This window comes from Gadus chalcogrammus, chromosome 23, assembly GCF_026213295.1.
Source record: "Gadus chalcogrammus isolate NIFS_2021 chromosome 23, NIFS_Gcha_1.0, whole genome shotgun sequence".
Taxonomy (NCBI): domain Eukaryota; kingdom Metazoa; phylum Chordata; class Actinopteri; order Gadiformes; family Gadidae; genus Gadus; species Gadus chalcogrammus.
Window position 1 is genome coordinate 15,176,787 of NC_079434.1, and position 15,037 is coordinate 15,191,823.

The 15,037-nt window shown below is 42.7% G+C and overlaps 1 protein-coding gene across 1 annotated transcript; it reads right to left on the bottom strand.

The window, feature by feature from the left end:
• Positions 1-8,348: 8,348 nt before the first annotated feature.
• On the bottom strand, positions 8,349-14,812 carry skida1 (SKI/DACH domain containing 1). The gene has a single exon (XM_056584491.1). It carries the CDS (start codon positions 14,355-14,357, stop codon positions 11,850-11,852), a length of 2,508 nt encoding a protein of 835 aa, XP_056440466.1. The 5' UTR covers positions 14,358-14,812; the 3' UTR covers positions 8,349-11,849.
• Between the last annotated feature and the right edge of the window lie 225 nt (positions 14,813-15,037).

Here is a 15,037-nt window from a genome sequence, read left to right on the forward strand (position 1 = left end):
TGTCACTGTGTTTGTGTCAATACTACCCGTATTAGGCAGTCAGGCAATATTCTTTTACCAATGTTTTGAAAGGGCTAAATCACACGATGCTCTGGATAAAACTGGATGAATAAGAGGTATGCATAGGCTACCTATCTGAAAAAAACGACGGAACGAAAGCCCGGATCCAAACATTTAAAACAATCCTAAAAAATGCTCCGATCAACGTATAACATGCAAACTAAATGCGAATGAAATAAACAGCTTCGGTAGGACCCATTGGCACGCTGGGTCGACTCCGGGAAGGCTGTGGATCAGGTAGGGTTAATCATGTGACGTGTGGAATCCGTCTTCATCGCAGCCATCTGAAGCGTCTCTCCTGGAAGCGAGAGGAATTCGCGGTGGAGCAGACTGGTTGTAACTGTGCCGTTCCACCTTAAATAATCCCTCCGCTTCCCCCAACCTCCCCTTTAAGAGCTCGGCGCAGGCCCGCGCACGGCCAGAGGGGGGCGTTAGGAGACCAGGGCATCTCTGCAGACAGCGCGAAACAGAGGAGAGCTGCAGTGAATATCGAACACGTTTTCCCTGTCCATTTTTTTTTTGGATATAGAATGAACACACGTTTTTTTGTCTTTGAGTAAAAGCCTTATTTTTATTCCAATGTTAAATTCACACACAGACAATAACTTATAAGCCTCCCATGTAAAGAAATATCGAGTAGAAACGCAGACCGTCGGATCAGCATGCACTGTTAATGCAAAGCGCTGATCTAATTCGTTAAGCGTTGCAGTCGTTTTGAATAATTACGCATGTTAATAAAATCAACGCAAACTTAACTCAACGAAATATCTCTAAATCCATGCGTCGTCGATGCGATGCGCCTTTCTTTTGAGCGATTCGCCAACCGTAATGGCGAGCAGGGAAAGATCCCAAAACGGTTTATCGGTGTCTAATTGTATAATTTACTTTGAGCTTTATTTAGAGAATTGATCTTGATAAAATATTCCAACTCGTTTGAGGATCCATAGTCTGATGTACAATACTGTCTTTTTCACAGGTTGTTGTTACATTATAACCTAGCTAGCCAACACAACTTTCGTATTAACTCACTTAGACACTTGAATTGAATATTAGCAACATTATATATTCCTGAACTAGAAATCATCAAATAACATGTTCATGACCTTTTTCGTCTTTCCCTTTAAAACAGCAATACAAACAATTAGACAATAGATTAGGCCTACTAATAATCTGCACTCTTTTGGTTCCATGCAATCTGACTCTCACGTCCTCTGCAGGGCCTATGAATGGTTGGTGTTCATTTTCTGGTTTGATCTTTGATCAAATGCGAAATAAAATAGGCCCTATGCCTTATAATAAATCCGAGTAACCAATCGTAGAAGACATTTAGCTGAATAACATCTTGTATCTAGCAAACCGTCTATTTTTATAGCAGTTTAAGCGTGTTCCTTTTGAAAGCCTGGAATGGCATGTTATTATAAATTGTTATGAATAACGATTAACGTATTTAGGCATATATACGTCTTGCTAACAAGATATATTTCCCAACATTTCTGAAAAATATGCATGATTCCATTCATAAGCATCAGTATTTAATTAATTTGTAATTAAAATAAAATAAACTATTTCGATCTATATAAAGGTTTTTTCCCAAAACTGTAACCCAACCCTGCATTCAAATGTTAACATTTCGTATTCTGAATGCACCTTTGTTAGGTGTGTTGCGGCATAATAACAAATTGCCTAAATAGGTCTATGACATAACATCTGAAACGGCAATGTACTGATCAATTAACACACACACACACACTCACGCACGCACACACACCCACGCACACGCACGCACACACACACACACACACACACACACACACACACACACACACACACACACACACACACACACACACACACACACACACACACACACGATGTTCACCTTAATATAATAATATAGGTATAGTTCTTGACTAAGCTATGTTCAACCTTACGGATTGTAGAGCTGCATTAATTCGTTTTAGAAAACATGTAGCCTGTCTGTTGAGTTGTAAGGAGAAAGAAAGGAGGAGGAAAGGAGAAATAACAACAAATTCTACATACACACACACACACACACACACACACACACACACACACACACACACACACACACACACACACACACACATTCATATACATTCACACACACACACACACACACACACACACACACACACACACACACACACACACATACACGCACTCAGAGTCACACACACACACACACACACACACACACACACACACACACACACACACACACACACACACACACACACACACACACACACACACACACACACACACACACACACACACACACACAAACACAAGCATTCAGTTTATAGGTGAGTTGAACCTCTTTCTTGCCTCTCTTGAAGTGTGCGGGACTTTCGGGTCGTAGGAAAACGTGACTAAAATAAGGGCTGTGTTTTTTTCTGAATAAACACGAAGCCTTAATCTCATCTTGCATTTCAAACAAGTCTCAGAAAGGAGATCGAACGTAACTGATGTTGAACCGGAAAACCCAGTGGGGGGGTCATGTATGGCACTAACCGCCTTTATTAATAACTGGCGGTTTTAAGGGGAGCGTATTAGAGGTCCCTTGGCCATTAAAACCCTAGGAGAGGAATAAAGACTACCAGTCCCGGAGAAAGGTTGGCCGCCTATGAGTTCCTAACAGCCCACTTTCTTGTTTGTTTTACATCATGGTAGGCCTATGAAACAATAACAGAGAGGACGCATCAGCCTGTATTATTGGTGGTATTTGGCCAGGTGTTATTTGCCTATCGTTAGCGCTGATCATGCTGATAGCCAAATCGACAGGAAGGACCGAAGTGGAACTGGAACTTGTCAGCCCCCCAAACTACTTTTGAAACCTGAGTTTGAAACGGTATGCCCTACAGCGGGGTGATAGCACTCCGTTTGCAAACCGCCTGACGTTTGACATATAACCCCACGGCCTGCGTCTCTCTCTGCTTGACAAAGTCTGCAGCCTATTAATTCAGGCGCCATTGGGTTGACTCACTAATCAATGAGCACCGGCCACTAAAGTATCTTTTACGTGTATGATATCTAAGAAACCCGGAATCCATTGTGAATTTGCATTTAAATTAAACATGTGTGTTCTCCTTCGTTGACCGTTCCGTTATTATTTTGTTGTTACAAATATAGAATTTTTACATTTTATCTCTATATGCATTTTTGTTTTTTCAAATTAAACATCAGTGATTCACACAGTACAATTTACAATGTATTTTGTAAGCCCTATAGAACCTAGCCTAAAAAACAAAACAACTTAGCCCTGATATTAACATGAATGGACCCATACACACGTATAGGCCTACAGATTGATTCATAAACTCTAAAAGGCTTTACCAAATACTTCGGGCCCGGGCCAGGGACTGCTTATTATGCTCGTTACTCTCCTATACACTGTTGTTCTGTGTGTGGCTTTATTCCGAGTCCACTGCTCGCCAGCCTGATTCTTTGGAATGAGGGGTCAAAGGTCAGCGCTGGACGTGATTGTTCGCAAATCCCCGCAGTGTTCACTTGCCGACGAGCGTACGCACATGTCGACCGTTCTTCAAGAATGTTATTCTATTTATTTATTTTACGGTTAAATTAATGTGAACGTTGAGGATGTTCTTGGCTATTGCTCTTTTGAGGAATAAAGCTCGAGAATGTATTTTTTATTCAATTGAAGGCCTAGATTATAATTATTATAGAACCCTCACGAAGCATGTAATAGACTAGTCATCCTGTCCATTTAAACATTTAATGTCGTCAATTAATCTACGTCTATGCACACAATTGTGCAGGCATTCTTAACTTTAGTTATGTTTTGTAACTCACTGTTTCTCCAACAATGAAACCCCTTGTTTGTGTGTGTGAGAGAGAGAGAGAGAGAGAGAGAGAGAGAGAGAGAGAGAGAGAGAGAGAGAGAGAGAGAGAGAGAGAGAGAGAGAGAGAGAGAGAGAGAGAGAGAGAGAGAGAGAGAGAGAGAGAGAGAGAGAGAGAGAGAGAGAGAGAGAGAGAGAGAGAGAGAGAGAGAGAGAGAGAGAGAGAGAGTGTGTGTGTGTGTGTGTGTGTGTGTGTGTGTGTGTGTGTGTGTGTGTGTGTGTGTGTGTGTGTGTGTGTGTGTGTGTGTGTGTGTGTGTGTGTGTGTGTGTGTGTGTGTGTGTGTGTGTGTGTGTGTGTGTGTGTGTGCATATCATTTAAAACATGTGATGTGTCGTCGGATGAATGTCAAAAAAATATAATACAATAAATATCAAGTAGGCCTACATAATTTGGGCACCAGTTGACTATATGAATGAGTCATTTTTGTAGCATAGACTAAATAGAAAATAAACGTAGGTCTAATAAAGTTAATTATTAGTGAGAATGTTTTATTGATCCAGCAATTGATCCAGACAATATGTCCTCAATAGAAAACAAAACTTGATGCATGAGATTAGCGATATAGAAATTGTTTTGAATTATATTTGCTTTATATATGCCTAATTTAGGATCCAAAGAATAAATACAACTAAATAGTGAAAGACAGTGAAGCAAAAAATAATTAAATAAATAAATCTCGCTAAATTAACTTTAAATAGGCCCAATTAAGTGATATTAGTGATGTAGAGGCTAAACCGTTAAACTGGTTTAGAAAATTAATGATCCTTTTTTTAACCTAATGAATAATTCATAGAATTATTCTAACTAGAAGCCAAAGGCTGTTCCTAATAAGCACTTGTGTTCAGCCACAAAAGCAGCCCAGCTAAACAATGCGTTAGGAAATCAAATTTTTACCATTACAATTTTACTTTTTATTATTTTATGATTTTCCACATTCAAGATTTAAAAATAGCCTACATAAAAAAAAAAAAAAGTGAATCAATGAACCAATAATTCGACAAATGAATAATTAAACTGCCCTGTTCTAGGGACAATGTAACAAATTAGGTCAAAGATAACCTATTCTGAGCGATAGATGTAGCCTAGACTGCTAAAGGTTAGTTGATGAATGATTGAGGAATATTTTGTAACACTTACAAACCCATGCTATGCAAAGCGTTAGTGCACATCTTGTTCTGATTTCGCTCTAAAAGCCTCTGCAATCGGGTTGAGCTCTATGACCGAACACAAGTTCTGCAGTGCAAGCTGCTTTTCACCTTCCACTGTTGCTCTCAGCAAGGAGAAGCCCAACGGCCAATGCCGGCTGCGCTTTGTGTTTTTGTGCCATAACGACATCATTGCTCACTTAAAGAAGGATATTGACTTACGACAAGTCAAACCAAACATTTGAAGTCTCTGGTCGTTTAACAAACTAATTGATAACGCAAAGTATTCATCTTGGTGTGCTGCGCTGTCCATGGCTCCGAAAGCCACCATGGGACTCGGTATGGGATATAACATCTTCAGCGTTGAACGTTATGACCAGACTGTACGTTTTTTAATGCATTTAAATTATAACTTAACAATAACCGTCATACTTGGATGATAACATACAAGCAACAATTATAATTATTATACATCATAATATATATTACTTGGCCTATTATTTGTATTTGTATTGATTTACATTATGCATCCATATGTTTTTTTGTCGATTTGATAGGAGGTAGGCTGAATATTGTTTTGCCATTTGAGACCCAACTATTGATTAAGATTTAACAATTGAGAGGCTACAATAGGCACGACACAGGCATGCATACACACACACACACACGCACACGCACACGCGTACACACACACACACACACACACACACACACACACACACACACACACACACACACACACACACACACACACACACACACACACACACACACACACACACACACACACACACACACACACACACACACACACACACACACAAACACAGATTATAATAAATAGTGAAAAAAGTGAAGCCAATATTTTTTTTACTTTTGCCTTAATCACGGGCTAGTTTTTCCAATTTGAAGCCTATTTGTTAAACAAAGTAAATTATCCTTTATTATTATTGTACACTATAGGCATATGTTGTCGTGCGTTCAATATGCAATACGATGATTGTGATCAACTATTCTAATGGGAAAAAATGTTTTTTGAATTCTTTCCATATGTTTTCGGTAGTGCTATCCAGGGGTTTTCTATAACCTGTAGGTATATATCCCTACATTGGGGATTATGGGACTTTGCTTAATTGTTTGTTGAGTAGGCCTATAATGATTAGATTGGTCGACCTTTGGTCAATATTTTTACAAATAATATTTATGTTTTGTTTTCACATGCCCACCTTTCCTTGAAGATAAATAATTAATTATAGTAACATAGATTATGGTTTATACTATGTTATATATAACTACACATATATTTTATATAAATCGATATATATTTATATAGTAGCCTATATATATATATATATACATCTACATATATATATATATATATATATATATATATATATATATATATATATATATATATATATATATATCGTTTATATATCGTTTTTATATCGTTTATATATCGTTTATATATAATATATATATATGCATTTTTTTCTTTGGTGAAATATAATAATTATATATGTGTGCATTCAAGTTACACACGATTCTCTAATCAATCTTACAGTAATTGTCGCGGGACCATGTAATCACCTTTATAATCCCATTTTATCCCTTCATCTTTCCATCATATTTTATCTTTGAGTAGCGTTGCTTTGCTTTGCAACAGCAACATACCCTGACCCTAGTCTATTTGTAGACCTAATTATGTATCACTATAAACATAAAACGTGAAAATCCAACAGTATTAACCCATTCATTCAAAACATGCAGATACGGTCCTGTCAATGTTTGAAAGTTATTCAACGGAGCTTACTCGCTAATTGTGGAAGGTTGTCGTCTCAAACAATGTGTTGAAAATGTCGTTGATCAACCTTGACAGACAGATACACTAATAGTTCAATCATCAATAGGCGTACTTTTTGTGTAGGAGGCATGCTGTCGGTCGAGCTTGATTTTATATTTGCAACATGTCCTATTCACTTTTGTTAAAATAAGTTAATCTAGGCCTACTATGTTGTGACCGTTGTGTAATTGTTTATTTATTGTCAGTGAGGATCAGAAATCTCTGTCGTGATTCCCACTGACCTCAATATTCTATAAGGTCACATTGGTCCAGCAGCTGCCGCCACCCTGAGCCTTATAACCCTTATAACCCTTCTTTCAAGACGTCGCCTATGTGGGCCAGGAGTGACAAATTCACTGAGTGCCTTATATCCATCCTCAGGTGGGTTATGCAAAGCGATGGGAGGTTATTGGAGATGTTGAACGATAAAGTGTTGGCCTCAAACCAATGTGGACAAGCTTTGCGTGTTATTTATCAGCGTCTAGGCGTAGCGTCTAAATATCGTATCGTGGAAGACTGAACGTCAGGTAGATCTCTTATAGACGACAGATAAAACGCAAGAAAAACAGTTTTTATAAGCCATCCGTGTGTTTGTCTCGTAGATCAATACAAAGTGACCCATACCGCGGCCCATCTCTGTCCACACTCACTTCGCGTCCCAGCCAAGCATGCAGCAGCAAATATTGTGCTATAATTACTTTAAAACGAACCCTTTTGAGAAGGGTGTTTTAATTAAATGTTAAATATGGTAAAAACTAGTCCCATTCCTTTCAACGGATCTGTTGTTCTTCCACAAAAGTTACACTCTGGTGGTTCCCAATCCGCATTGGAATTTAACCCTGCATGGCCATCAGCAATATAAAGGCTTTTTTTTTCTTTGCTCCCTGGATGGCCCCAGCAACAGCATAGCGGGCTGGGTACAGACAGGCTGGCTGGGACGAACCTCTCACCCGAGGCCTGCTTATCAACCTCGCGGCTTTACCATGAAATCCCATTAATCGGGCAAACACGACGTCAAACATGGCGGATTGTGTGTGCGTGAGTGTGTGTGTGTGCTATGCTGCAATGTTGGACATGCCCGGGTCAACGTGCGGCAAGAAAACCGGCTGATATAGTGTATGCTGAATGTGAGACAAACATTTTCAACCAAATGCAAGAGGTTAAGACACCTTACTATTAATAGTTCACTAATTCACTGTGGTTGAATGGTGAATTGTTTGACAATTGTCCTTGGACCCCCCCCCCCCCCCACACACACACACACACACACACACACACACACACACACACACACACACACACACACACACACACACACACACACACACACACACACACACACACACACACACACACACGCACACACACACACGCGCACACACACGCACACACACGTACACACACGCCCACACGTTGTCAAAATGTAAATTTGGAAAACAACGATCAGCGATAAGGTTCTAGGAGAAACATTTCAGGGACATTTAATTCAGACAATTTTAATTTAAGGCTAACCTGCATGGTCAATATTTGTGTTTTGCCTTTTTTTTAACACACCCTTACTCGTGGCTTACACGCTGTGGACACGTGTTTTTTGTAAATAACTGAAATCTATAGATTTCAAAGTAGCCTATTTGGAAAATAGGATATTTGATAACCATTTGATAACATATAGGCCAACTATTGTAGGCTAATGGTAGAATATAAGACTGATTAGGACTAAATAAAAAACATGAAAATAAAAACATCGTTCTTTAAATTAGCCTATTGCTAAACACAATAAAAACACTGTGGGGAAATGTGATCCCAGCCTCCATATTAAACCAGATCAGGCTAGATGTAAGGCAGAACGTATCGTGCTTAGCCCCCAGCATACCCATCTCTAAAGAAAGACACCGCATTTGGGGTTTACTCTAAGTTGCGTTTAATGATAACAAAAAGAGAAAGAAAGTGCTTCAGAAATCCACCATTCAAGTTTCGATTTCGAGTGCATTTGCCCCATCATGTTCACAATAAAGTCAATGTACAAAAAAGAAAAAAAACAGTAAATTCACAAAAATAAATATTCAGCTTTCATATAAACAACCAGTGACTTCAAATTCCGTCGTCAAAAACCTGACCTCAAGTAATGTTTCAAAAAAGCGAGTAGGCCTAAATGAGGGTTGGTGTGTTTGTGTGTGTGTGTGTGTGTGTGTGTGTGTGTGTGTGTGTGTGTGTGTGTGTGTGTGTGTGTGTGTGTGTGTGTGTGTGTGTGTGTGTGTGTGTGTGTGTGTGTGTTTGGGGACGGGTGGGTAAGTAAAGGGAAGAGGTTGTTTACATTGCTTTAGGCCACCCGTAAGTCTTGAGTGTTTTAACAGACATATCCCTATTTTGATTAGGCATCATGACGAATGTACTGCTCAGAACGTGATAACGCGTCTCTGGTGGTTGAAATCAACCCAATAGGCAGAAACGCATTCGGGAGCCTCCCTGCAAAAAAAGGTTTATGGTACACGCCACATCCCTCTTTGTCCTTTTTAACCCATGTTTCGTTTTTACACGCGGATCAGCCTGAAAGCTTTTATAAAAGCACCGCAACTCAAATGTCACACATGTTGCCCAAACACACACGTTAGGAAAGTTTATGTTAGAAAATACCTTTTTGTTTCAGGGTGAGAATAAAAGTTCAAGTTTGTATCTTCTCTACATGGGGCGTTGAACTAGGCCATAGCCGCATGCGCTAGAGCTTTGTGGCTACATAATGGTACTTTTTTACCACATGACTAAACATGTACAACATGTATTCACAATGGTTTAGGCAGGTCGGAAGAGTTTTTTTTTCGAGTTTATATTTTATCGTTTTTTTTTTTTTTTTTTTTTTTTTACAAATATGGTTGGTTTAATGGGTTTATACAATCTCACACACGCCTTCCACCGATCCATGTGTGCGCCTGTGTGGATGTTGACATCCCCCCCATAGGCTGTTGGTTTTTTGTGACCTGGCACGCCATAAACTCTCTTCTTTACGGCACACAGAGAAATCAGCCGACCAGAGCAAGTCTTTGCCCGCATTTACAAACATCTAGACCTGATGAAACCACAGTCATTCACCAAACCTAGGCCTATTATTTTTTGGTAGAATACAATTGCAATTGTGTGACGCTGTCTACACAATGGATCACAATTAAATAGGTCTGGGATACATTCACTTATTAGGATTGTAACAGGGACGTTGATCAACCGGAAAACCATCTAAGCAGGCGATGGTTTATTTTTTTTATAACAGCTGAGTTTTCTCGGGTTGAGGGCTACTGCAATTAAATAATCGACAGTCACTTGCCAAATGTTGAACCATGTAGACCTAGTACAGATACGCTGGCGTCCCCAATGACAAACTTCAATATCATGGACTGCAAATTCAGCCTATTCCTAAATGAAAAAATAAGCGTGTAGGCTCCACCAGCAATGTGTGTGTGTATTGCTCCCACAAAGGCTACACGTGAACATCGTCACAATTCGAGCCAGCATCAAAACGACAAAGATCTATTTGGTGTCAATATCTGAATAAACCAGAGGCAGAGCGTCGTCTTAAATGTTTTAGCTTTTTAGCACCTTTCAGACACCACTTTACAGGCAAGCCTAAAACCCTGAAGCTGAAACAAGACCCCCCCCCCTACCCCCAACGTGTCAAAGTGCAACGCATTTGAGCCTATCTCTTGTGCTTTGTGGCATTGTTTTAAAGTAAGCAGGCAAGAGGGGATGGGGGGTTGGTCGTTGTTTTGATGTTTTCCCCCCACTGAGGTTCCTGCATGGAGCACACCATGTCCTGCCTTATATGTTATTACATTATCATTCCCCCCTGTTTTAATTAGTTCCCTTTTTAAACAATGCTCTGGTTGTAATTGCAAAGACTTATTCACGTGGCAAATCAATGTGATATGCCCGAGGAATCTGTAGGGCGAATGGATTTGCAGAGACATAAGCACTTAAATCCAGCCTAACGTGAGACGTAACTGCGTGATATAAAGGCCTAAGCCCTACTCTTTTGATTGTCTGTACAGAAGGCCTGTGCCGTGTGTGTGTGTCGAGCCCTGTTCTTACACACTGATCGTGTTTGTGCATGGTCACATACTTGAAAAGCAGGAAACAAGCTACGGAAATAAAACCAGAGTGAAAACCATATCACAAGCAAGCGAAACCCCACATCAACACCAGGATCCCAGAATAACGAGTGCTTTACTGTGCATGTGGACGATGAATAGGTCTGTGTTGACATGTCTGTTTTTACCATTCACTTGTAGTGTATAATTCCGTAGCGTTTGGGGAACGATGTTATTCCTTTTTTTTTTTAAAGCTTTGTAGAGTTGCAGTTATAGGCCTACCAAGTGGCACAGAAAAGGAGAACCCTGTTGTTTATCACCATCTAACCTTATCTCAGTCGCAACACACCCGCCCTATGTAGCGCACACACACAAAAAACAATGTTGTAGGCTTATTACGAGAAAACGAGCAGGCCTAGCCCCATGTCCCACAGAAAGCACACACCACGGAAACCCTGGTCACATACAATCTAAAATGTCGAGCTTGAAGGCGAAAAAAAAATCGCATTTGAGATCCCACGAGGAGCAGACATGTGGCTTGGGAGTGATAGTTTTTTTTTTTTGTAGTTGCATTAATCCATGAACTCCATGTGTCTCGCAGTTTTGTATGAACATCGTGGCTCCACACATTTCACCTGGCGCGTCTTATTCCTGAATACAAATCCACAAAAACGTACATCCCATGGAGAGAAAAAATGGTAAACCGTGTGATTATTATGTTTTCAATAAAACAAAAAAAGAACAAACGTTTTGTAATCACTTCTGTAAGACATTGAGGTCGTATAAGGCAGGATTCTCGTGGAGATTGCTCTTGTGTTTTTTGTTGTGAGGGCAAAAAACACTTCAGCATTTCCTGGTTCTCTGCGCCGGTGGGGGAGGGAGAGGCAGGCCGCCTGGCTGCCATCTCCATACCGGGTGCGAAAGAGGAGGTGGCCGGGGGTCCCTCAGGGACTGCATGGAGTACGCAGGACACAAGTCGCCATCTCTGCCCACAACGAGCGATGGTGTCGATGGGAAATTTGCCATAAAACTAAAAGGCTTTTTCGGTTGCTTCACTATCTGGCGTTTGATTTTACTTATTCCGGATGAATCCTCTGTAGGTCCGTCAGAGTTGTCTTCTTTGTCCGTGGGACGAGGAGGGGACGCTTTGAAATGTTTAGACAAATTCTGCCTCGTTTGCGTCCTTGGGATTTTGTGTTTTTTCCCCAGCAGTGGAGTTCTGCAGATTTTCCTGACCCTTTGGCCGTGCTCATACTCCCCTTCCTCTGAGCAGGGAGTATCTCGCAAGGGGGCCCCGCATTCCTCAGTACGATAGGGGGACTTTGGAGCCGAATCAGTGCTCTCGCTGTAGGCTTTAGTTGTGTTGTTTAGATATTCCACATGTTTAACGTCAACAACGGGAGGATGAGCATTGTTATCGTCTGCCACATCCCCCTTGCACTGAAACTCAGAGGCCTGACTCGGATATTCGTATTCGTCGTAGCTTTCCTCTACTTTAACTTTGACGTTTTGAAAGTTGAAGGAGGGGGGGCCCTTGGCTGATTGCTCTTGGTCCGAGTGGAGGCCTGTCGAGAACGGGGGCTCCTCGGTCTCCGTCTTAATCGTTTTGAAGGGAGAAGGCTGCTTCAGATTGTTAGTGTTTTCCAATTCATTCCTCAGGCTCAAAAGTTCAGCGTCTTTAGAGTGCAGGAGCTTGCTGTCCTTCTCGAATTCACAGTGTGAGTGGGTTACTGTGGCCGGGCATGTGTTGGAGAACCCGTTCGTCTGGCGTGGAGGAGGAAACTGCTGATAACACGTCAAGCTCGGCGTTGTGTTGAAGGCGATGCACACCAGGTCGGCTCTCTTTGGTCCGTGCGCCTCTGGCCCCTTTCCACTCTTGGATACCGTGAGAAAGTTGTCTCGCACAGCGGTCACGTTGAACTTAGCTGGATGTAAGGGTCCTGAACACCTCCTCGTCTCTTTAAAGGCCAACTCACTGCTCGGTCGAGTGTCGTGCCCGATGTAGTCCGCTCCAAAGCCATGACCCAGGGTCCTGTGTTGTTGTGGTGGTGGTGTTTGTTGTTGTTTTTGCTGCTGGATGTAGTGGAAGGTGGGCTGTAGGACCAGCGGTGCCTTGGTGCTGAACGTTTTGGTAACAGAAGCGACCCGGGCCCGTCTGAATCGGATGCTCTGCACGGAGACCTGGCTGGACACCGAGCTGGAGTCGGACTGTGAGCTGCTCTCCTCCTCCGAGCTGCCGTCCGAACTCTCAGACTGGCTGTCATCCTCTTCCTCCTCCTCATCATCAGAACTCCCAGAGTTGCTTGTGGTGGAGATACTCGAGCCAAAGTCCGAGTCGACGTTCGCCCTCTCAGAGTACGTGCTGGACTCGGTGTCGCTACTGTAGCTCTCGTGGAAGAGCGGCTGGTGCTGCTGGCCGTGCGCCCCCCTGGAGTCCAAATAGAAGTCATGGCCGATGTGGAAAGCGTTCAAAGTGCGCGTTCCGCCGGGTTTCTGCTTGCCACAGCACTTGGGCTGCACCAGCAGCACCGGGGAGTGGTGTATATGCCGGGTTCGAGTGCACGAGTGCCTCGCGCCGTCCTTGCCGCCGCCCCCCTCGCGCCGCCTCTTCCTTTTGTGAAGTAGGTCGCTGCTGCCGGCGGAGCCCGACAGCTTGGACTGAGCAGCCATGGCGGACTGAAACACGACCGGCGCACGGCTCTGCACCACCGCGCCCCCCCGGAAAAACGTTTTTCTCTTGTTAAAAGCCAAACAGTTTCCAGTTATCTGCGCCGTTTCATAGTTTGTGTAGGGTTTGTAACTCGACTTGCTCGCCGCATGGGTATTCCGACCCGGGGATCGACTGTAAAATTGAGGTAGTTTGGAGTCGGGAAGCGAAGGAGTCGTCTCTGTGCTGTCCGGTTTATTTTGAATGGACAAAGTCTGGGGGACGCCGTGCAAACTAAACCAAAGTTTGTCTTGCCACAAGCCGGCCGGGTTTTCCGTGCGAAGGATCCCGGCGTTGGCGTCCTCCAGAGAATGATCCTTTACCTTTCTTTTGTTGGATTTCAAAACCCGCTCCGTCTTGCAGGAGAAATAAAGAGCCTCCACATCCTCGCGTGATATGAGCGTGCATTTGGCGGCGTGGAAGGCGATTGAATTTATTGCTTTGAGCTTTCGCAATTCCTCCAGTCCACACTGGTGCTTCTTGACGTTCAGGTGGTCCATCCGCTTGTGCACCGTGGTCCGCGGGATGTTCTTCAGGAGGTCGGTGAAGACCTGGGACAATGCAAACATTTGTTTTCCTTTGATGACCAGGTATCCCAATTTCACTCCCTGCATTTCCTCAAAGCCACACTCCAGGTCCCCCATGTTGTATTCATCCACGAGAGTTTACATCCACATAGTCCATAGTCGGGTTTATTGCCCTGTTGCTAGACGGAGAAAAAATCACCATTTGAAAATAGTACATTTTTTTTCTTCTTTTATTGGATCTCAAGCCATGCTGTTCAATCAGTGCCTCTGACAATGCAAACACGCCGGCAATGCCGCTGCCTCGTCAGGAAATTGCAAACTTTGACATCTGTAGTTAAATGGCGCTGATGTTGCCGATGGCATCCACTCCTTCAGCCTGGCCCCTGTCCGGCATGGTGGAGGAATGCGACGGATGTGTCCACCAAGCCTCCTATTGATGCCTGCTGCCTGCTCCCTCCTACCTGCCGGCTACACTCCCCTGTGGTCGATAGCAGGACGAGGGGTAGGTGTACACCACAGCCACAGCGATAGGGATAAAATAGCGAGGAGAGAGAGAGGGAGAGGCTTGTCTGCGTGTGTGTAGGAGAGAGAGAGAGAGAGAGAGAGAGAGAGAGAGAGAGAGAGAGAGAGAGAGAGAGAGAGAGAGAGAGAGAGAGAGAGAGAGAGAGAGAGAGAGAGAGAGAGAGAGAGAGCGAGCGAGCTGCACGGGAGAGGGAGGGAGAGAGTGTACGAGGGAGGGAAAGAGAGACAAAGTCACAGTGAGAGAGAGAGATAGAGTGAAGGAGAGAGAGAGAAAG